Source organism: Nelusetta ayraudi, unplaced genomic scaffold (genome assembly GCF_046127955.1).
Source record: "Nelusetta ayraudi isolate G7.1 ecotype Tasmania unplaced genomic scaffold, CSIRO-AGI_Nayr_v1 ptg000023l, whole genome shotgun sequence".
Taxonomy (NCBI): domain Eukaryota; kingdom Metazoa; phylum Chordata; class Actinopteri; order Tetraodontiformes; family Monacanthidae; genus Nelusetta; species Nelusetta ayraudi.
Window position 1 is genome coordinate 2,211,113 of NW_027466073.1, and position 24,963 is coordinate 2,236,075.

The window sequence follows — 24,963 nt, forward strand, 5'->3', positions numbered from 1 at the left end:
ATTTATTAAGGCGACGTCACATTTCTAAGCCACCTGCTGGAGACATGATGAAGTGAGCATGCACACTGACATGCACATGTGCAGGCTCAAAAGCTACATTGCAACTGTATATGCCTTTTGAAAGAGTCTTTAATAAATTCATGCAATCATCTCCAAGTGCTGAAGACACTTGACTTTTTTTTTTTTTTTTCCTGCTCTCTCCACCAAACTTCTCTGCCAAACAAAGCTCTTGATTGATTTGTGTACGTAAGATCCGAGATCTACGTCTACTTTTACTTTCTTCTTCACGCACAGACACACTTCACCAAGCCAGTCCTCCAGTCACAAAAAGTGGAGATTTTGCTTTTATTGATGCTTTTTCTACATCATTTCTGAGAGTTGACCTTTAACAGTGTCCTTCCTCATTTCACTCTGCGACTTGTAGATTCACAGTAGATTGTAGATTGAAGCTGTCAGTCACAACCTCTGTTTGTGGAGCACTTCGAACAATATTTTTGAAGTTGCTGTATATTTCGCTGCTTTCTCATTTCTCCAAAAAAAAAAAAAAATACAAAAAATACAAAAACTCTTTAACTATAGATTAGATACTTTCATAGAAAAACCCCATTTACTCAGCAATAGTCAGTACGGATTTAGATCAGACCACTCAACTGCACTTGCTTATACAGACCTCATGGAAACTATACCAGATTCCATAGACAAGAAACAATATGCAGCAGGAGTATTGATTGAGTCTGACATACTATTTTGTAAATTAGAGCAGTATGGGATCAGCTGGGTTGCTTTGAAATGGGTGAAAAGTTATTTAAAAAAAACAGACAGCAATATGTAAAGATGGGAGAATGTTTGTCAGGGATGTGTTTGGATATTGAGTGTGGTGTCCCCCAGGGCTCAGTGTTGGGACCAAAACTATTTATCCTGGATACTAATGATATTTGCAAAGTGTCTAGATTAGTGACATGCATTTTACTGGCTGATGATACTATTTTTTGTTCTAGTGAGAATTTGCAGTGACTTCTGGTTACTATCAGTTCAGAATGAGGTAAAACGAAAATATGGTTTGATAAAAGTAGACTATCACTGAATCTAAATAAAACTAAAATCATGTTTCTATAATAAACAGTCAAGGACACATGCAGTTGTGTGGTGTTGACATTGAAATAGTTCATGAAAATCAATTCCTGGGCGTGATTATAGATGATAAAAGTTGTTGTAAACCCCATATTAACCATGTTAAATCTAAACGGTCTGGCAGTATTTCAGTCCTGGTCAAAGCCAAATATGTTCTCGATCAAAAATTTCTTCACATTCTATATAATTCACTGTTTCTTCCCTATCTAGAATATGGTATAGAGGTATGGGGGAACACTTACAAAACCACACTTCAGTCACTTTTCATATTGCAGAAAAGAGCAATGAGAATCGTTTACAATGTTCATTTTAGGGTGCATACCACTGATTTATCTTTCAAATCGAAAAATGTTAAAAAATTTTTTTTAACCTGGTGGAGTATAAAACAGCTCAAATAGTATGTAAAACAAGGAATTATCTTTTACCAAAAAATGTTCAGGAAATGTTTCATGGTAGAGAGGGTGGTTATAATTTAAGAGAGCCATTGAATTTAAACTCCATTGGCTTCCTGTTGCCCACCGTATTCAATTCAAGATCCTCCTCCTCACCTTCAAGTCACTCCACAACCGTCCCCTCCCATCAGCTGACGCAAACCTCCTCTCACCCCTTGCCATAACCAAGCACCGAACCCTGGGGGACCGGGCCTTCAGTGTCTCCGCCCCCACCCTCTGGAACTCCCTCCCCAAACACATCCGCAACTGCACGGAGCTCAATACCTTCAAGTCTGCCCTCAAAACCCACCTCTTCAGACTTGCCTACCCTACCTGAAGCCTCCAACCCACCACACCTCCCAGCCCATATTTGCCCTCTCAACCCTGTCTGTTTTTAACTGATTTTATTGATTTTTCTCTCTTGTGTTACATCTATTTTAATAGTTTATTTTTTTATCGTAATCTCTCGAGTTGTTTTATATTGTTATTTTTTATCTGTAAAGTGACTTTGAGCACCTGTAAAAGTGCTTTATAAATAAAAAGCATTATTATTATATAAAGAAGTGATTCTCCATAGGTACACTGGTAAATGTGCTTTGCTATATAGATTAAAATGTTGTAGGGCATGGCATACATATTGAGAGTAGGTATTTTGAATGAAAATAATAATAACAAAATATGATGGTGTATGCATATGAGGATATGTGTATGTATCTGTATATGTGTGGATATATACATATATATATATGTTTACTGTAAGTGTGTATATGGATATATATGTAAGATAATGGTATGATAAAAGTCGGCTTCTATTTTGTTTGTTTTCTATTTTCTTTTTCTTTTTTGTTCACTGTTATGTTGTTATTTTAAGCTGTTTTTTAAGTTATCGTTACATGATCAAAATAAAGAATTCATTCATTCATAGCTTAACATATTCAGAAAAGGTTGGTATATGTAGATAATATAATATATTTCCATATAATATAATATAATATAATATAATACCTAATATACTACAGATTTGTCAGAATTGGGTCCCTGAGAGTAAGGATTGGCAAGATGTGCTTGGCTGGTGGCTGGCTGGAAAACTTCAGAAGGTTGTTGTCCACCTCTTTCAACATACCAAAAAAAAAAAAATGAAAAAACAAAACAAACCATTTATCAGGTTGTCCTTCTGCTACAGTTGTCCCAGCTGCTCCCAAAAGTAGATGTTTTTGATGTGAACCGGCTGTGAATGGATTCTTAACAGAACGACACTGACAGAAGATGGTGCTGGAAACCATCGGTCCTGTTCATATCCTGTGTCTGCAAGGTCTCAAGGAAGGTCTTCTTAAATGCTGCCCTTGAGAGTCGGAATCCACCAGTCCTACCCTCCTCCCACATTTTCATCAAAAACCTCCCTATATTACCAGTTTACATGCTTTTTTTTGTTTTTGTTTGCGTCATACCTTGGAAACTCTTGTTTACTCCGGAGGGGAAGGTGTTTCCCAGCATCACCACGGTGGGGTCGATGATGATTTCTCGACTCCGACCCTGGGACCCCATCACTTCCCGCTGGCCTCCACCGCCGTCCAGTTTCAGCACCATTTCATTGTCATGCCGATCAAGGAAGACCTCGTGCCATTCGCCGTTGTCCAGGCGGTAGGTGGGCAGCGTGAGGTTGTAGTCCCCATCGCCCAGGTTGTAGGAGACACAGAGGAGGCCTTGGAGGATCTTGGATTGGAAAAGACATGGACATCTTACTTTGACTTGATGATGAAAATCTATCTCAACCTGTCCGTAAATATCAATCATTAAAAAAAAACAAAAAACACCAATAGATAAAGAAATCACTTTAGCAAACACTTCACGCCACTTAATTCAGTAAAAACACCCATTGTGGTTATAAAAACAATCCTTGGAAGAAACACTGAGCCACAGAAAAGGTTAAATCCCTGATGTGGATTCAAAGGAAAATGCAGGGAGTCTCTTCAGTCAGGTTCTTTGTCTAAAAACAAGATGTAAGATACAGACTTATTTTGAATTTAAACCTAAAATGTACACTTTCCAGCCCTTTCCAGATGTTCTTCTTTGTTAATACCATTTGTACAACACAACCTTTGTTACTTTGTTACAGGGAATAGTTTAGTTTAGTTTGCATCTTGGTTTTAAGTGCAATTACAATTACATTACATAATTCACCTTTTAAATGCCACTTCTCCTTGGTGCCATAAAACATTTATTGTTGACTTTTTAATTTTACATTTTTTTAATTTTAGTTTTAATTTTGCATTTTCCTTTCCAAGGTCCAATTTCTAACTCAGAATGACAGACTTGATGGAAAGTCTTTGGTAGGTCCAAAATGTCACAACTCAAATATACCATATACAGTGGTAATGGTAACTGGTAGATGGATTTGTGGACCTGTGCAATGTAGTATTAATATTGTCAGACATAGACATATGAAGAGCAGTGGGAACGTGATATATGCAAGACCCCAAAGCTTAGAAATGATGTTCAGTTTAAGAATGATTATGTTACAGAACCTTAGATTTTCTTTCATTTAAAGTAAAGGCAGAGGTCACTCTTGTGCTCTGTGAAGAACTGGTACATTTGACCTCTGACAGTAGAAGTGGGTCAATTTTAAGGTTACACCTGAACGTTTATGTCTGTGTGAATGTTGTGATCTCTAGGTGGTAGAGGATGGATTTCGTTTATTTTTTTTTATTTTATTTTTTTTACTGTAATATGAAGGGGGAGATTCTGTACCGTTTGGAAATTAGGTTTTTCCAAAATTTATGGAGAAAGCCTGGTGGGATTTTGTATCACATTTGACAAATTCATTTATTTGTATCCCTATTTTTAGGGATATAGGTTGTGTTATGTTTTGCTTTGTTTTTTGTTTTTTTCTGTTGTCACGTGGCTATCGTGAATGGAATTGTGGGAATATTATAGACAAATGCATTGATCAATGTCTAATAAGCCCCAGGAGGGCTGGACACCAATCAGGTTGTTTGACACTTAAATAAACAGGTCACTCAATCAATCAATACATCAATCAATCAGTGTGCTTTTTCTTGCACCTTAGCGGTGGCTGGAGTACTTTGCAACAACCCCTTATTCACCCGTGTGCATTCACCCACCAGCAAATACCTGCTGTGCTGCCAGGCCCACTTGGGGCAATATGGGGCCCGGTGTCTTACCCAGGGACACTCCGACAGTCGAAGCCAGGGTTTTGAACCACCGACCCTTCGGTCATTGGTCGGCTGGCTCTACCAACTTGTATTTTGTATGAATACGTTTTTTTTAAACAAGCTTTTCAGGCAATTGAAAAAATGCTTGAAAATGAAAAAAAAAAGAAAAGCTAATGTTAGTACCGTGTTTCTATTATTCTATAAATGAGGCTAGTTTATAAACGTCTACAGTAAGGGACACAGGTAGATAACACCAGCAGAACAACTGGGAAAGGAGTTCAGGGAAAAAAAAAAAGTTTTTAGTAATTTTTTTTATGAATGACAACATTTCTCCCATTGGATGCACAAACATTGGGGAAAACTGCTGAGTGCTCAGCTTTTCTACGAAAAAAATAAATAATCATAAAACATTTTGCAGCATTAGCTCTGATTAAAGAAGACTAAAACCAGCTCAGGCGAGCAGGAAAAACTTTATTGCGAATTAGAGGAAGCCATTTCCAATGATGTTACTTCCGTAAAATTCCTTATGAGATATTCTTCTTAATGAGCATTAAAAGGCTTCATGGCAAGATACCATTAGATCTATCTGACTGAGGATGGAAAGGACATAAAAATTCTCAGGCTTTTAAAGTTCACTGGGATGAGGAGGACAGAGAACAAACAGAGTTTAACATGGGTTAGTATGACAGACTGACTCAAAAGACTGAATTTGGCCAGCTGGTCAACAAGACACATCAATCTGCGGGGTTCTGCGCATGCGAAACACACAGTTTTAAATAGTTAAATAGCATTGCTCTGTGTCACGCACGCACACGCACACGCACGCACGCACACACACGCACACGCACACACACACACACACTATCAATGAGTCATGCTCATTTCAATTTCAAACTGTTTCCACTAAGCGTCCCACTGAGCATCATTTTCTCGCCTCCATCCTCCTCCTTTCCTGCTGCTGCCTCAGAAACAGAGAAGCGACTGGATGAGTCAGACGCAGAGATGTGAGGAGAAGGACAACAAAAGCTCAGATCCACAAAGAATGGAGCGCAGCGGTAAATTGCGGCACATTTTGCAGCAACTTTTAAAGGTTTTTGCGCTAATGATGCGCAGGCGCAAAGACACCTAGAAATGTGGCACACCGAGGAGTCCGAAGTGCAAATTGCAATTCAGATATCATAACGTTGGCGCGCACCTCAATCACACCTCAACAGAAGTTGAATTTCTGACGGAACACAGACGGTACTTTATTTCTGTTGTTGTCATAGAACATGCATATTGGCTTTCTCCAGAACCCACGGCAAGAAAGAGACAGTCGCGCAAGGACTCTCCAAACATCCCCACAGCCCTGCGCACAGCACACGCACCTGTCCGGGGTCTCTGTTGTCCTGCTAAAGGGGAAGTATTACATGTTTGCCCCATACTAACAGCAACACGAACAATAACAAACAGTGGAACACATAGAAAACTGAACACGGACAGGAATGTTACAATATGAATATGAGTGTGGTTGATTGTACGGCAAGAACGAACCTGAACCTTCAAATAATTCTAATCAGTCTGATTTCACAAAGAGAAACTCTTGGCGCTCCTGTGAGTTCCTGGTCGCTCCGAGAATTACGGCCGCGGTCATGATCGGAAGGCCGTCAAGGCGCGACAGATTTCTACATACTTCATGGTCTTATATACTTTACAGCAACCGCCACACGAGTGCGATTTGTAGCTGTTTAGTGGCTGATCTGATTGAGTAAGTGCAGGTTTCAAGTAGAAGTGAACCCGTAACTTATCAATGTTTCGTGTTCTTAATAAATTAATCAATACAAAATATTGATTTTACATTTGATAAGATGTGCGGATGACATTTTTTAAATACACAGTCGCTCTGACGCCAGGAACACTTTGACGGACGAAACTGTGCCTGGTTTTGGCTGGCGGTGTTTACATCTGCCAAAGTACTTTTGGACGTGAGCGCAAACTCCTTGTAGAGCCGGCGCTGTTTTTTTAGAATCAGGCATATTTGCATAGAAGGTCATTTTGTGCGTAATGACTAATTTAAATACATTCAAATGAGTCTGGCGCAGCTTCTCACAAATACGTCCGCTCTGGCTCTAGGACGCACTGTTTTTGGTGCCATTTACACAGACTTTCTGCCGCAAAAGCTGGGCAATTGCTTTGTGAATGTGGCCCAAAGTGGCTCCCATAACGATTCACCATTTTAAATCCAAACCAAGTTTGAAAAGAAAAAACAAAACAAAACAAAAAACAGTTTTCTCATAAATATCAACTCCTTCTGCTGTTCTATTTTTTTTTTCTCTCTCTCGACAGACTCTGTTCTGTGAACCACCAAATGTAGCCTCTCTGAAGCAGCCAGAAAGTGTTGAACAGTTCCAAGGTCTAGTTGAGGAACCTGGGGTTCATTTCAAGGTTTTCCTGATGAAGTATTAATTACATTTGTAATCCACAGAGACTGGGCCTTTTAAGCACACACACTCACAGCCACATGATTTTACCCCCAATTAAAGATGAACAGAGCCGAGCAATCTGGCACCCCGTTTTACGAGCGCGCGCGCGTGTGTGCGTGTGTGTGTGTGTGTACCTTGGCAGAAGTTGCAGTGAAGGTGTGCGACTCCATAAACAGTCCCACTGCAGGGACAGTTTCATCCCCCAGATGCTTCCTGCCAGTCTGCTCTCGGAGCTGCAGCCCCTTAAAAAGCACCAAGGTGCCCATAACCTACTCATTGAAACCCTTCTTATGATTAAATTACAACCCGCTCCCATGACAATATGTAAAAGTGTGAGTGGTTAATGTAGTTTTGATTGACCTAAAATAAGTATTTTTAGTACTTGGAAATGTATTAATATTCAAACTCCATTCAAAGAAACCCTGTTTTTTTCTTTTGGTAAGGTTGGATCACACAGATTCGCTTTTTTTAAATTTATTTTTTAAGAATTTGTTGAATCCATGACAAAAACAATATATTCAGCTTCAACATACAATTTAAAACTGTGAAATATGAAACCTTTTCCGCCTTCTTCCTATTTGAGAATCTTTCAAGCCTTTTTCAACTGAGGCCACCCTTCAAGCCCAGCGGAATAGAAATGCATTGACAATAATTAACAACATTTGAATGAAGTTCCACGAAACATCTCAGTGTGTGCACTGTACAGCCAGAGGAGCCATTAGCAGCTGTGGTCGAAGGAAGAGGAGTGATTTTTGGCACAGCAGTGCAGGGGCAGCAACGATTGACTGTCCGGGGGGGAAAAAACTATAAAGTCATAAAAGGAGAACTTTAAAATTGCAAAATAACAGCAGAGGAATGGAATGAGAAACATATGTCATCTTTTGGCTACAGCTTTCTCATGATATTTATTATTAATGAGGTGAATTAGGAATGCATGTGCATGTGGTTTCGTTTTTAATTGTACCTTCGGACTTATAGAATAGAATAGAATAGTACTGCACCCATTTCTAACTGTTATCTTTGCAGCAATGAAAGACACTGTCGTTGACGGAAATCAAGTCTTTGCCAGTCCTCTTAGTTGACTTATTGCCACAGAATTTAACAATGCAACTATTGAATAATAGAGACTAATAATAATAATAGTCTCTGCCAAGCATAGAAGAGCATTCAGTCACATTTTGATGCCAGTTTATCTACAAATGCTCTGTGACTGACAGGTACAATATGACAAATCTAAATGATGACACAAGTGCAGTGGGTCTGGATGAAACCAAACAGCTCTGGTCTTCTGGTTGAACCCTTCACTTCACCTAATCTGAAATTATGACAATTCTTTAGTTTTGACGTACTTTTGTGCCACGTTTGTAGTTAAACCTTGACGCAGAACTGCTAAACCGTGCAACTGCTGAGGACTGACCCTGGAAATACACTGGACACAGGGGCGACGCAAAACGAAAGCGGGGTGGAGCGTTTTAGCTGCTCCACCAGGCCCGGACGCAACACAGTGTTGTTGTGGCTCCACCGACAGTCTTTTCAGAGAAGATTTCAAGACATTTATTTCGTGAAAATGGGTCATTTTCTTTATTTTCTATTTAAATATTTAAAAAAATAGACATGTCCACACCTGTACTGTGTGTGGCTGAATGTATAATGCACTTCTATTCTATTTCTATTCTATAAGTTTTACCGTGGGTGTGAATGATACAGCATGTTGCATGTATGTACTGTATGGACAACCTTATTTATTTTCACCACTATTATATGTTCTCAATTGTTCTTATATCTATGTTTTACATGGTTTATGTGTCAAGAAACAAGTTGAGAAAGTTGCCTCTGGCACATGAGACATTCAATCCCTTTTAAACGTTATTCATTTCATACACGGTTTTCTGGGATTTTCTTACCTGTTGTAAATCCGTGACATCAGCGGCACGCGGCGAAATAGAATACAGACAGCACGACAACCAAAGTAGGAGTCGCGCGTATCTCGCGCGATCACGTGCCCCGGTGGCGTAGCCTCAACCGACTACAATGGGTTCGAGCTGCTGCGGGTGTCGCGCCACTCTCGTTCCGCGCTGCGCCCATGTCCAGCATATTTCCCCCGTCAGGAGATGACAATGAAATCTTGACCTTTATTTTTCCTGATAATCCTTTTCTCACCACCATGTCGGTGAAGAGACCAGCTTGAAAAAGTGAGCAGAAAATTATTTTTTCTTTACAATATTCACCTAGGTTTTGGTTGGTCCACCATCATTCGATATTTGTTTTAACTTAAAGTCTATCGCTGTTTCTTTCTGAAAGGCTGATTTTGTTGTCAGGTAGCTGGAGTTGTCCCGAGAGAAAAGCCTGCAGTTATTCATTATTTAAATTCACAGGCTGGGTTTGACCAAAAACAAAAACAAAACAAAAGACAAAAGACAAAAAAAAGAATCCATTTCATAGAGATACTCCTTCAGGGCTTACAAGTTGAACCTAGATAATTTGAATGCTGGGTTCACAGTTTTAATTGATTCACATCGCAATAGCAATGTAAAATTCCTAGACCTAAAGTTCCTAGTGTGTGTCTTTTATGGAGTACTTAGTGTAACTTGTCTTTTTTTTTTTGGTGTGTTTATTATTCTTCCATAATTCTTTTCCTTGATTGGCTTTTTTTGGGGCGACACGGTGGCTCAGTGGTTCGCGCTGCCGCCTCACAGCAAGAAGGTCGTGGATTTGTTCGATTCTGGGCCAGGGAGCGTTCTGTGTGGAGTTTGCATGTTCTCCCCGTGTCTGCGTGGGTTCTCTCCGGGTTCTCCGGCTTCCTCCCACACTCCAAAACCATGCATGTGAGGTCAATTGAACATTCTGAATTGTCCGTAGGTGTGCATGTGAGTGTGAATGGTTGTTTGTCTCTATGTGGCCCTGCGATAACTGGCCACTCGTCCAGGGTGTCACCCTGCCTTCGCCCTAAGACAGCTGGGAGAGGCTCCAGCAGACCCCCATGAAGAAGTGGGAATGGAAAATGGACGGATGGGTGGCTTTTTATGCAATTTTCCTTCATTCAGTATGTGTTCTGCAAGATCAGAAGATGCAACATGACCATGAGCAAAGTGGCTATTGATTTGGCAGAATAACTTTTTCCAATGAAGAAGTCCATAAGGAAGGATTAGTAAAGGCTTCATTTTACTTTGCTTTTGAATTCTTTTTGATATTGTTCTTGTTTATTATGGAAGCAGATAGTTACCATAATCCAAATTAAAATGCAATAGCAGAAATGCCTTTTCATGTTAAGAACGAAGCGGCATTATTTGACTCATAATTAAAATGGTTAATGAGTCATTCAATCTGCATTTTCATTTTCTTATTCAAGACTGCTCATTCTTGTACTTAATTCAAATGAAAAAGGAAAACACATTTGAGATTTAATTTTCAAAACATGCACCAGCAAAGAGTTACCAAGATTCAATATGAAATGTAAAATTCGAAAATGAAAAAGCAATAGCAGAAATGCTTTTTCATTTTAAGAACGACGCTGCATTATTTGACTCATAATTAAAATCATTAATAAATATTGCTATATGCATTTTCTTTTTCTTATTCGTGTCGCACCTTTTATGACACAATCAAAAAGAAAACTGAGGGCATTGCTTTTTAATTTTCGTGGTCCTGCCCTGCACAAGAGTTACCACAACTCGAAAACGAAATCGCAATTGCAAAGTGACGTCAGCAGCTCTCCACCTCCGCTGTGGGTATGGCGGTATGACGCCAAGTGTCATTTGTCTCCTGTTATGTGTAAATTGTAATGGTGGTGAATTTAATATATATATATATATATATATATATATATATATATATATATATATATATATATATATACATATATACATATATATACACATATATATACACATATATATATATATATATATATATATATATATATGTATATATATGTATATATATACATATATATATGTGTATATATATATATATATATAGATATAGATTATTTTTTTTTTAAAGAAAAGAAAAGAAAAAAAAGGTATGACACCACTTCGCCATCGTTACTCATTGAAGTTGCCGGTAATCGTGATTTAAATCTCGTGGACCACTGACGGATCTCGCACCAGCATCTGCCACCAGTCGACGGATTGATCGGTTGCTTCGCATCCTGCGACGGATGGACTGGTGGCCGACGGCGAACAGCTGTTACTCCACCCATGTAACAAATAGCTTTAGCTTTGATGTTGTGCTGGTGCATCAAGGTGTTCCATAACTGACAACAGGTTGGCTAAGGCATCCTTGTTTGCGTCCGTATCTGGGACGGCAGAATACCTGCTCAACTCGGTCCCGAGCATCAGATTCAGATACACTATTCAACTCCACCTGGGAAGCTAAATCCAGCAGGGTTTGAACAATTGTGTCAATGTGCGCCATGCTCAAATCTGTCCGACCAACGAGATCCGTCAGTGGTCCACGTTTTTCGGCGATTTAAATCTCGTTTACCGGCAACTTCAATGACGTGAAAAGTAACGATGGCGAAGTGGTGTCATACCGCTATCCTTTTTTTTGTTTTGTTTTTTAAAAATATACAGTATATATATATATATATATACATTTATTAAATTGACAAACATTAGAATTTACCGCCATACCCACAGCGGAGGTGGAGTAACTCTTGTGCAGGGCAGGACCACGAAAATGAAAAAGCAATGCCCTCAGTTTTCTTTTTGATTGTGTCATAAAAGGTGCGACACGAATAAGAAAAAGAAAATGCATATAGCAATATTTATTAATGATTTTAATTATGAGTCAGATAATGCAGCGTCGTTCTTAAAATGAATAAGCATTCTGCTATTGCTTTTTCATTTTCGAATTTTACATTTCATATTGAATCTTGGTAACTCTTTGCTGGTGCATGTTTTGAAAATTAAATCTCAAATGTGTTTTCCTTTTTCATTTGAATTAAGTAGAAGAATGGGCAGTCTTGAATAAGAAAATGAAAATGCAGATTGAATGACTTATTAACCATTTTAATTATGAGTCAAATAATGCCGCTTCGTTCTTAACATGAAAAAGCATTTCTGCTATTGCATTTTAATTTGGATTGTGTTAACTATCTGCTTCCATAGTTTTACTCACAGTTTGTGGCAATAAACCAGCAGAGCACCGGTGATTGGACATATGGACGATAACATTAGTACAAGGCCATTGGTTTAATTACCTTTTTTTTAATTTAATTTAAAGGGTTAGTTTGTTTGTGCTGCTTTACAATCCAGCACAAACGAACGAGACCATTTTGAGCTCATTTGGACGATATGGGGGAGCTGTGTGACGTCACAGGACACATTAATATCTGAGAAAGTGAAGCAGCACAAATGAAGCACAAACGAAGGAGACCATTTTGAGCCCATTTGGACGATTTGGGGGGGCTGGTTGACTGCAAGTTGACCTTTGCAATAATGTTTAATATCTCAAAAACGAAAGCAGCATAAACTAAAATTTTTGCAGCACAAACAATTAAAAGGTATTTTGAAAAGGTTTTTATTGAGGGTGGGGGGCCAACTTCACGCAGGTCGAAATGATCGCTGCACGGCGCGAGCCGGCCGCGGAGGTGCGCGCAGCTTCGAGTCTGGCGCGAACGACAACCATTGGTTAGCATGGGCATCGAAAGGAGGCGGTCTCCGTTCCGCGGCTATTCGCGGTGCTTCCGCGGCCGGTGTGTCTCACGCACGCACGACACGGAGAAGTAGAGGCAGTTGTCCTCTGCAAAGGAGGGCTGCAGCTCGTGCGCGTCTTCGTAGGCGCGGCGCTAGCGGCGCTTCCGCCTCTGGTGTGAACCAAGTTAACGCTTTATTAGCGTGTTAACTTTGACAGCCCTAATATATATGTAAAAAAAAAAAAAAAAAAATTAGTCATTGAAGTCCATGCTCCATCTCATTGCATGGGACATAAGAGTGGTATCTGAAAAACTGTGAGATATATAAGATGGGCTGCAGCTCATGTTGCCATAATGCTGCAGCCCAGTTGGAAGAGCTCCGTTCCTGCACAAACACGCCTGGTTTAAACATGCACTTCATGGGGACACAACTGTCAAGTAGTGTTGCCAACTTTCATTCAGAAAAATAAAAAGACGCCTCCTGCGGTGCTCGGGGCCATGACCTTCGCAGGTCAGTGGCTTGCCAGTACTGGTAGATCATTAAAATGGGGTTTCAAAAAGTATATGGTTCACATAGTTTGAACTGCTTTGTGAACAATAGACATTAAAAATAAGCTGAATGTTTAAGGTGTGTTGAAATATTTTAATTGACCATATTTTTACCAGGGCTGCAACAATTCCTCGAGTAATTTGAGTAACTCGACTGCAAAAAGTAATGGAGGAATTGCATCTGCCTCGAGGCAACGTTTGATTAACTTTAAGGCCCACGTTTCGCAATGACTTTTTTCAGTGTGACACGAGCTGCGGCAACATGTGAAATTGTTTAATCTTTTAGAAATTCAATAGTTTGTTTTGTCATTGTGTTGTTGGTCTCACATACAAATCGGCGACAACGCACAGTATATTGAACAAATTTGGTAAAGAGTTGAAGCTTACAGAGTGCAGTTGGTGGACTTGATAAAACTTTGTTGAGGAATCTCTTGAAATCACCTTTTATTTCTACGTTTTGACAGACTTAGTCCTAATTATGATTTAAAAGCTGCGAAAACTTTTCGTTTTGCTTGACTAGGTCACCTATATGAAGGTGATGTAATGTGTAAGAGTGATTCTGTATGGATTGTCTAGCCGTAGTGTCATATTGAGGGAAATATGAGGCGTATTAATTTAGGATGGACAACATGTGAGGTCACTGATGACCTCGGCGTAAAATGCACGGCCCGCCACTGCTTGGGTGTAATGCACCAATCAAAAACAAATGCACCAAGGGTGAGACGAGAAGTGACTTTCAAAGGTTTTCTTTTTTATCGTCGTTTGATCTTCCCATCAAATATTTCATTTTAAAGTCATGTGTGAAGGAGAAGCTGCTGCTGGTGGTGGTGGTGGCGGTGTGTGTGTGTGTGTGGGGGGGTGGTGGTGGTGGTTGTGGTGTTGTTGCTGCTGCTGGGAGTGGGGTTGGTGCTGAAGGTGGTGTGGTGGGGTGCTGGTGAGGGTGGTGTACACAGGTAGGAGGGACTTATCCAACCTCACAGCTTGTTGAACAGCTTATGCGCAGGAGCTCCTTCATATTTCTAAATTTATTTAGGGTTGGTGTTGGTAGACGGATGAACTGGAATCAATTGAAATGATATCATTACAAAGGTTTTTAAATGGGAACAGGATTCAGAGATTTTTCAGAGTTTTGTACAGCGAAGTGGGGGTAGGCGTTGGAGGGGGGGGGGGGGGCCATATCAACAGTGCTGAAAATGGAGCAGTGTGCGTGCACACACACACACACACACACACACACACACACACACACACACACACACACACACACAAGCAAGTCTTACCTCTAGTCGTATGTATTCATTCTGCTCCTTGGAGATCAAATTAAGGATAGTGCTGCTGTGTTTACGGGTTCGGATCAGGACTTGAAACCAGGTTCTCCTCGCTGGCAGCGGGGACATGAGCTGGTAATGGACGTGACTGTAGCCATCAAAGGAGTACTCTGGGACCTCTGGTTGCAAAACACAAGCACACACACACACACAATCAGCCCCGCAGGGTACAGATAAAGAGTAAACACAATTAACTTTTAACTCAAACACCTCCTGCTTTTTTTTCTAGTCCAAAGGCACTTCGAGGTGGAATGAGGAGCTCCGTCCCTGCTCTCTAAAATCTGACCTGCGTGTACACGGCCCATGGCAGGACAGGATATCAGTACACACAAAGGGGGAACAACACGCAAGCTTTGGTTCATCTTGGCTCATCCTTGGTTCGTTTTTCTTTCCCCCGCGTTCATAGAAACGGGCATTGTGCATGGCAGACACTCAGGACCAGGAACACCTGCAACCATCAGAGAGCCATTCTTCCACCTGTCAGCGGCACTGGAACTGCAAGTGAAATTTCCTTTTACCGTCTGAAACTTCTATTCCTCTCACTGTTGCTCTGCCTTCCCATCACCTTTTGATGACGATGTCTGCTTCATAAAATAGTGCTGGAAGGCAAAGCCACTTTGTGCGCTACATTCTCTTCTTCTTTTTCTTGGACAGACATTCCATATTCAAGTGATCATCTGCGTCACCTCTTCAGGGTCGCTGAGCAGCTGAGTGGGAGTTACTTAGTTATTTATTGGTGAACAGGTTGGATGGGTTTGTTGGAGTGTGTGTGTGCGCGTGTGTGTGTGTGTGTAGTGGCTTGAACATAACTGCGCTAATACTGCTCAGTGTGCTTGAGGGAACTATACTTTTTTTTTTGTTTTGCTAAAAAACTAAAACCTAAAAGTCATAATGAACCATTGGAATATGTTTGTGTAGGTTCATGTTTGTATGTATTTATGTATGTGGATATATATATATATATATATACATATATAGTGTGTGTTTTCTGCGGTGAGGATCATTAACGGCTCTGTCTGTCTGTGTAGCAGCATTCAGAAGCATCCATTCAGTCACCCAGCCATCCAACCAGCAGCCAGACACTGCTCTCTTCAACATATCTCCTCAACATGAAGAACAGCACCAGGACGAGCATGGTCCGTACGCCAAGAACCACACATGAGCAATCTCTCTGGGGGAAACCGTCTGACCTACATTCTCTGATGCGTGTTTACAAATTGAGTAAAAATCCTACCGCAACCAGGACGTTGTGAAGCAGGTGGCACTGTTTGCCATTAATGACGGGAAGTCACGGGGAAAGAAGAGGCGGGGGGGGGGAGAAAATAACGGTAGCCAAACAGAAGCAACGCTTTCTTTTGCAAAAGAGAAAAAAGGAAAAAAGAAAACTCGGTGAGAGCGAGACTCTACTCTGTTGCGAGGTGTTTTTACGTGCTCAGCAACAAGAATGCACCTCTGTGTTGCTGCCTACTACCACTTATTTCCCCCCCATTTAGGCCCTGTTTTCACTGGTTCACTTGGTGTCGGCTCGGTTAGTACGCTTCCGCTTTGCTTCTCGCTCTTTTCCCTGTAAGGTTAATTGAGTGTGTGTGTGCGTCTGTGTGTGTGTGTGTTTGTGCACGCTGCTGTTGTCCACATAACCATGTGCTTTCAAAACTCAGCAAGTATTATTTAAAAAAGAAACAGGCAAAACACAAACGTGAGAAATAACCACTCGTGTCCAGTGGGCTGGAGTCAGCCAGCAGGGGGCGCGGTACACGGTACATTTGCAACCCCCTCTTTGTTTTTTGTTCTTTTATTTTGAAAGGTTGCAGCCACACATGGACAGTAACCGCCGAGTCAGCAGGGGGCGAACTCAAACCATGACAGCATCAGCTGACACCACAGTCTTTTCAACCTGCTGTCTCTCCAACAGAAACTAGTTTAAGTTGTTATGGGAGGTTATGAATGATTCACATGCATGTGAAGCGATAATGAGCCTCTAAATATTGCACTCTCACACATGATGGCTAATGTACCAGTTGCAGCCCAGCCTTTTGTTTGCGTGAGACACAATTTGCATGGAAAGCCAGGCTTTGCAGAGGCCAGCCGGCCAATTTCCCTTTTTCCTATCAGGGAAATGAAAAAGTCCACACCTCCACACTGATGAGTTACTGCGCAAGTCAACGCAAACGCAGCAGTTCATCACTGTGAAAATCCAGTCAATGAAAAAGAAACAGTCACATAAGAAACAATGTTAGCTTGTAAACATGCTCCTAAATTTTGCAATCACACTTAACATTAGCTTTTGAAGACTGTTCAAACTACTAAAAAAGGAGAGTGACTGAAGAAGACTATAAACCGATTAAAAGGTCCAGTGTGTAAGGTCCCGGTCTGGGTGCACAGGGCCGCCATAGTTCACTGGCAAGCTCAGGAGGTGTGAGGAAGGGAGAGCGAAAGAGCACTGCAACCTGAACATGTGACCACTTGATGTTGTTGTTTCTTCTTCAAAATCTCCAAACATTACACCCTGGACCTTCAAGTGGTGACATGATTAACTGATGACTAGAAGTCTATAAATTAAGGCCGCACGATAAATATCGGGCCAATAACTATCGGGCCGATATTAGGAATTATGACGTCATACCGATAAATCCACCCTTATTAAAAAATAGCTCCGATATTCCGACATAAAAGCTCTGGTCAAGATTGCGTACATTGCCAGTGCTGTGCTGTAGTTATGTTAGGGTGAGCAAATGAAGCGCTCCCTTTCACCATGGACGTCCCACCTGTGCCGTAATCGGGGCGTGGTTTTCCCAGAAACCTTCTCGGAAAAAAAAACCTTGCGTGCCGCAAGCCTGACATGAACTTCCCCTGCGTGTGTGACAACGTGGCGTCGATTGCGTTGGACTAATTTGCTGTGTCTGAAGAAGACATTTTGCCTGCTATTTGCAACAAATGTGAAGCAAACATTTCACGAGTGGGTTTCGCCACAAACCTTATTAGCCGCCTCGAAAAACCAGCATCGCCACGGCGGTGTTCTAAAAGCCTACGAAGACGCTTGCACCGCTAAAGAAGCTGCCGCGGCGTTTGATGAATGCAAGAAGTTGGCCAGATGGACAATGGACAGCAGCTGCACCACCCCACTACTTAACATTAAAGCCTATCTAAATGTTATAATTTGATGTATACTACACAACATCTATTTGTATACATCTACATGTTTATATTGATATAGATGTAGGTATATGTAGAATTTTTTTTCATATTTCTACATCTATATTGTGAGAGCTTTGTTGTTCACCCTGCAACTCACTCTGGCCTGTTTACCACTATGGCTACTTCTCTCTCTATTCTCTCTATTCTCTCTATCTCGCTTTTTCTCGACATTTTTTGTATTTCCTTTTCACCTCAACCGGTCAAAGCAGATGACCTCTGACCCTCTGGAGTCTGGATCTGCTCAATGTTTTCCTGCCCACTGTCGCACCTTGCTTAAAAACAAGAAGAAGAAGAAAAAAAAAAAAAAAAAAAGCTGGCCAGAGACGACCCGAGGGCTTAAGGTGGACGAGCAGCCCTTTACCATCGTTGAAGATGAGGGCTTTTGTCAGCTAGTAATCCACTTCGAGCCGCTATTTTCTCATGCGTTTGCCAGCAAAATAGGACGCAATGGCCACACTCCTGCATAACACTGATCGATGAAAGTAAGGACATGAGCTTCAACACTGATTTGTGGACATGTGATGTTAGCCCTGTAAGTCTGACAGTGCAGTGGCTGGATAAGGACTTCAAAACTGCACCTATCAATTTGTGCTTAGCTAGACATGTCTGAAGTGATTCAAGTGTCAGTTGCGCATTCATACTGGATTTTGTATTGATTAAGAAAACAATGAACCATTTCAGTTTGCAGTACTTGTTGGTGCATTTTTTGAATCTTTATCCAGCAGAGTTTGTGGACTCCTAGAGGCCTCTGTTTTTTTAATTTGATATCAGCCATTTGCATCCACTGCTCATTCTTAGACACACACCATTTCTTTGTTTGAAAAAAATAAATAAATATGTGCATTTCTAGAAACAGAACTGTTCTTGGTTCTTGTTTTGTTAACAGTAGTGATCTCTTGACATTTGGTTAGGAACAAATGTACAGTTAAAAATCGTTAAATCCAGTTTTTCTTACTTCCAGGGGTGCACAAATTACAGGTAAATCTAAAATTTAAAAATTAATAAACATAAATATGTTATCGGTATCTGCATCGGTCTTGAAAAGCAGGAACTTATCGGTATCGGCTTGAAAAAAACACATATCGTCGTCTCTACTACAAAGGTGAGAGATGACGGACCTGCTCTGCCACAGCTGCAGAGGGCAGTGAGGACACGTTCACCTGCTGGAACACCTCGTGCATTTGTGAAATAAAAGGCTCTCAAAAAAATTTTGTGTGGGTTTTTTTTTTATAAATACGTCAAAAAAGTTTTTTTTTTACTGACTCAGGGTTAAATCTGTCCCTGTTCGATTGAACACGAAGCTGATATTCACACACAAAGATCTTCAACTGCTTTGAGTCTCTCTTTTTTTTCAACCTTATCTTCTTGAGCTGAAATAGCTCTGCTCCCTCCGTTTAGTCTGGAGATGCCGTTTAAGTGTGCTTGGAACCTTGGCACTAGCGGACAGCTTTTCCCCGTACATCAGGCATAACGGAATGGGCTCAGATGGTTCCCAAGTAAAAGTGAATCCAAACCCAATATAACTTTCATTGTATTGTCTTGAGCTCACTTATTTATTTTTATTATTTTTTTTTAACTTTCTTCTGACCACTATTCATACTTGGCCCTTTATCTGGGTCAGAATGTTCTTCAGAACCAGTGGGTCCTGATTGAGTACTTTTTCTTTTTTAAATATGGTGGTGGGGGGTAACTTTGTTGCTGAGTTACGTTTCATGTTGATGTTTAGTGCGACTGTGTGAGTGTCTTAGTGCGTCGTTAGAGTTCCTTTTGCCTTATATGTCATGTTTTGTTCACTGCTGTTAGACCCATGAGTCAGTGTTGACTCTGTTGAGTTAGCCCCCTGCTAGCGCCACGTCGGGACATGTTATTGTTCTACCTTCTTAATGAATGGTGAGATCGATGTGACGCACCAAAGACGAGATCCGCGCTGCAAGTGATTCCTTTGCGAGTTGGCCACATCATTTATCCATCGCGTATCGCTGCCGCTGTCTCACTCAAAGCATCACTTACTCTGTTTGAGCCCCAGCAGGTGGATACACAGGTTAATTCACTACCTGTTGCCATCTAGTGGAAGAGCATTTAATTCATCTGCCTGTCACTGCATGCTGCCCACATGGACAGATGTACCAAGACAACTGATTTGCTTTGACTGTATAATACTTATGACCAATGACCAATCGGGTGAAATTGGGCATTTTTCCAAGGCACACCCGACGATCTCTCACGGCACCCTAATGTGCCACGGCACAAGTGTTTGGGAAACACTGAGCTCAATAATCAAACTGTTCAACATCATCCAACATCTCATTAATTTCCCCATTTCAATAAATATTTTTATTTTATTTTAATTGACAGAATTTTTTTTCCTTTCCGTTTGCCCCACTTTTTGTTGCTGTAATCAAGCCAATGTCCCCAAAGTGGGTTTAATAAAGGCGTTCTATTCTATTCTCTTCTATTTAGTATGACATCAGAGGAAGATGAGGAAGAGGAGCAGACCCACTCACCCTCGTCACACTGGTGGCCAGAGTGTCCCGGCTCACACTGGCAGCTGAAGGAGCCCCAGTCTCCGTGGCAGCGGCCGTGGCGGCCGCAGGACGGGACGCCCATGTTGACACAGCTGCTGTCGGTGGTGCTGCAGCCCGGAGAGCTGGACTGAGAGTCAGCTGGAGAGCCCAGATCATACAGCTGAGGGAGGAGATAGAGCAGAGAGGGACAGTCAAAGACAGGCCAGCAGACTAGCGATGGAAGGCAAAGCTGCTGTTTTACTGTATTGTACAAGTTGTTGTTGTTGTTGTTCATATCATTGTCAGATACTAAATGACACAGTGTCATATTTTTGCATTCCAATGTTTGCAAATAATTATATTATATTATATTGTATTGCATTTCATATATATATATATATATATATATATATATATATATATATATATGTATATATATACATATATATATACATATATACATATATATACATATGTATATATATATATATACATATATACATATATACATATATATATATACATATATATATACATATATACATATATACATATATACATATATATATATACATATATATATACATATATACATATATATATATATACATATATATATATGTATACATATACATATATATATATATACATATATATATATATACGTATACATATACATATATATATATATATATATATTTACATATATATACAAATATATATAACAACAAACAACAAACTCCCTTATCTGTCCTTGCCACTTTTTAAAATCTTTTTAACTTGTATTTTTGTTAAACATATTTAACTGGGGGCGACACGGTGGCGCAGTGGTGGTCTGTGTGGAGTTTGCATGTTCTCCCTGTGTCTGCGTGGGTTCTCTCCCGGTTCTCCAGCTTCCTCCCACACTCCAAAAACATGCATGTGAGGTCAATTGAACATTCTAAATTGTCCGTAGGTGTGCATGTGAGTGTGAATGGTTGTTTGTCTCTACGTGGCCCTGCGATGAACTGGCGACTTGTCCAGGGTGTCACCCTGCCTTCGCCCTAAGACAGCTGGGAGAGGCTCCAGCAGACCCCCGTGACCCTGAGCTCGGGACTAAGCGGGTATGGAAAATGAATGAATGATATTTAACTGGCAACTTTTTAAACTTTCTTTTTTTTTTTTACACTTTCTTTATCCCTTTTAATGCACATCACATCACGTCAGGTTCTGCCACACGAAAATTTCCCTGCCATGTAACGTGATGTGTGACCAATAAAAACAGTTGAATCTTTAAAAAAAAAAAAAAATAGGCACAATTGGTGGTAAAAGGAAAGCAGGGGTGGGGATTGTCCTGATACCAGCCTAAATTTCCTGAACATACAATAGACAATATTTCAATATGTGGATGAGACTTTGTAGCTAATTGGCATCAGAGTTACTAACATCAGCTTCGATTCAGTCTTCTGCCAGGTGTAAACCTGATGGTCCCTTTTTCCTTTGGTGAAAACCATTTGAAAAAAAAAAAAAAAAGACAGGGTGATCTTGAAGACATTTTAGAGACCATTAGTGACAATGATAATGATGACAATGCATTTCAGCTTTTGAAAAATATGAGACCCCCTTAAGATTTTGCTGTGATGTTTTCAGATGGTCTCGTGGGTTAATCGGGGGAGGACCCCCCTGTATTTCACACACTGCCGCTACAGTTTACTACTGTCAAGTGAGCTGGAGAAATGTTGATGAAAGCAATGTTGAGATCAGTAATGAAAAAGAGGGTGACTGGAGGAGACTGTATAACCATCAGAGTTCAGTTTTTTCAAACATCATGTAAAAGTGTTTGACTATATTCACAATAATGATTTTAAGCAACACAATGCATGCTGAATATACAGTTCCGAATGATATATTATCAAGTAATGGGATATGGGAATTTAAGCGGAAAACCAAGGCGCGCGACAAAGTGATGGTTAAAATGTTGAGGTGGAATCTAAGGTGAAAACAAAGGTGTAATCAGCGATAGCCTTGCATCTGCCCATTCCCAGCTATCTCGCTCTGGATGAATGCGGCAACCTCTTCCAAGCTTGTCTGGTTTTTCCGTCTGAACAGACGCAAATGCCATCAACTGATTTATAATTAATCTCGACATTTCTACTTTATTCACGAAATTTTGTCTTTTTTAACATCGACTTTATTCACGAAATTTTGACTTTATTCATGAAATTTCGTCTTTTTTTACGTCAACTTTATTCACAAAATTTCGACTTTATTCACAAAATTTCGTCTTTTTTCTCAATTTTCGAGAATAAAGTCGAAATGAAAACTTAAATAAAAATCTCCTTCCTGTAATATTTTTTTCTGTTCTTGTGGCCCTAATCCTCTTTCGTAGTTGTCAGTAGTCCTGCCTCATTACAAAGTAAAATAAAATAAAATAAATCATTCACATAGTCTTCGTCTTCCTGGTGGTCGCTACAAATTCTTGTAGAACTGTTGACTGATGAAATCTTGCTCTTTATTGCAGCTCGCCAATGTCAGAGAACAGGTGGTCTTGTCATGGGCAAATAATGGAAGTTACCAGGTGACGTCATGTCATTTACGTTATAAAATGAGTTTGACCATACCTCTATTTTTCATTTTTGTCTTAGCTCCTACTTCCTGCCATGTTCAATCAATCTTAAGTTATTTCCAGTTAAGATCACTGGGTTGACAAGCTCAGCCACGAATGCTGTGACGTCAGGTCCGCCCACACGACTGCAACGCTGTCGCCCATTGGTTTAACAGACAAACTTATACAGCCGTATTTTAAAATACCTTTTGCCATCAGTGTTAAAACTTGTAATCGTTTTAGGGTGGGAGATCTCTTTAAAATTATGATAACTATGTTTTGTGTTTATGTCCACCTTAAAGACCCCTAGGCCTGGGGGATCCAACCCAACTTTCTCGCTGTGAGGCCACAGTGCTAACAACGCCCCCCTTCCTCCACCCCACACGTGTGGTGCCTCCTCCTTCCAAAAAAGAGCACTCATTTGTATCCTCAGTTGACCTGCTGAGTTGAGCCAAACGCTGTGATTTCATCCCCCGCAGGATGTTTGACTGCAGGCGGCGTTAACAGAAGATGGTGTTGTCAGTGATTCATGTTGCTCAGGAGGAGCAGATTGGTTTTGACCTACACCAAAGAGTGGCCTTCTACTGCTAGCTGACCTTTAAAGGCGCCGTAGTTTGCTGTCTGCAATTGATCTGAGAGTGTCCATGTGCCACAGCAGTGTGTGTCTTTGTGTGAGATATGAATGTATGCTGGGGAAACCAAAAAACAAGTTTGGTCGGTCAAAAATGCTGTAAATATTGATTGGATGAGCACCAGTTTGGAAACTATTGGACCCTCACACTGAGACACTGCTCTGTTTGCCTGGTTTAACTTTAGGTGTTATACAGTATCTATCCATCTATCTATCTATCCATCCATCCATCCATCTATCTATCTATCTTGGTGGCGTACGTGTCTCTACAGCTTACAGTTAGAATCAACTCACTGTCAGTTAAGCTGCTCTAGGCCTAGACTGCTGAGGGGGATCTTTCTCTCACGTTAAAGGGATTGTGACTCTGTGCAGGATTTTCTACCTTTCAGTTGTTGTGTTGAAAGTAATTAAAATAAATATTATTTAATCAATCAAACCCCATTCATTTTACTTCCACAATAAAATCATCCCTTGACATTACGCTTTCTTTGTATTTTTGTTTGCATTTTACTCAGGTTTGAAAACGTAGTCATAAACGGAAGGATGCAAAGTTTCCAATCATTCCGAAACCTTTGATGTCTTCCAACATCCACAAATCTTGTTAATGTGCATTAACAAAAAAGTTATTACTTAGACTGTAATTATGGAAACAACACAATCCAAAGTACTTTTCTAGAATTTACAATAAATCCAACTTGATTGGCGAGTGTCCTGAGTGCAGTTGTCTTTTCTTTTGAAAGCTACTAATCCTATTGTTGGATTGTGTGATCTTGAATGGAAGATTGTCCCTCAACGACCACTTGATCATCTGTGACTGAACTGAGCGTGATCGAACATCTATCGTGTTTCTTTTTCACCAAACTTCAGGCTGCCTATCAATATGAGGAAGTGGCTATGTGCACTGCTACTGCTAACCTGGTTTACTGTGGGACCCCTGTTCGCATTTGTGTTTACATCAACCAGGCATGGAGTAAATGGTAAATGGACTGCACTTACGTAGCACTTTTCCAGCACCTTCACGGTACCCCAAAGCGCTTTACAAAGGCCTCTCATTCACCCATTCACACACACATTCACACACCAATGGGTGGCTGCTGCCATGCAAGGCGCTGCCTAGCCCCATTGGGAGCAATTTAGGGTTAAGTGTCTTGCCCAAGGACACAACGAGGGACTAGGATGGAGCGGGATTTGAACCGCCAACCTTTCGGTCATTGGGCAAACCGCTCTACCTCCTGAGCGGAGTAGTACGGGTCCTGTCACTGACTCCAGTTGTGCTGCTGATGTGGAACGGCTCACACTAACTTTCAGACCACAATACATCCCTCGCGAGTTCGGTC

The 24,963-nt window shown here is 40.6% G+C and overlaps 1 protein-coding gene across 1 annotated transcript in view; it reads right to left on the minus strand.

Moving 5' to 3' along the window:
* Positions 1-24,963, minus strand: part of LOC142889654 (neural-cadherin-like) — a 310,909-nt gene that overhangs the window by 37,853 nt on the left and 248,093 nt on the right. Inside the window, exons 31-33 of the mRNA XM_076028445.1 lie at positions 20,412-20,592; positions 14,665-14,831; positions 3,011-3,275 (exon numbers count right to left, since the gene is read on the minus strand). Of these exons, the coding sequence (XP_075884560.1) occupies positions 3,011-3,275; positions 14,665-14,831; positions 20,412-20,592 (613 nt within the window). The remainder of the gene's footprint in view (positions 1-3,010; positions 3,276-14,664; positions 14,832-20,411; positions 20,593-24,963) is intronic.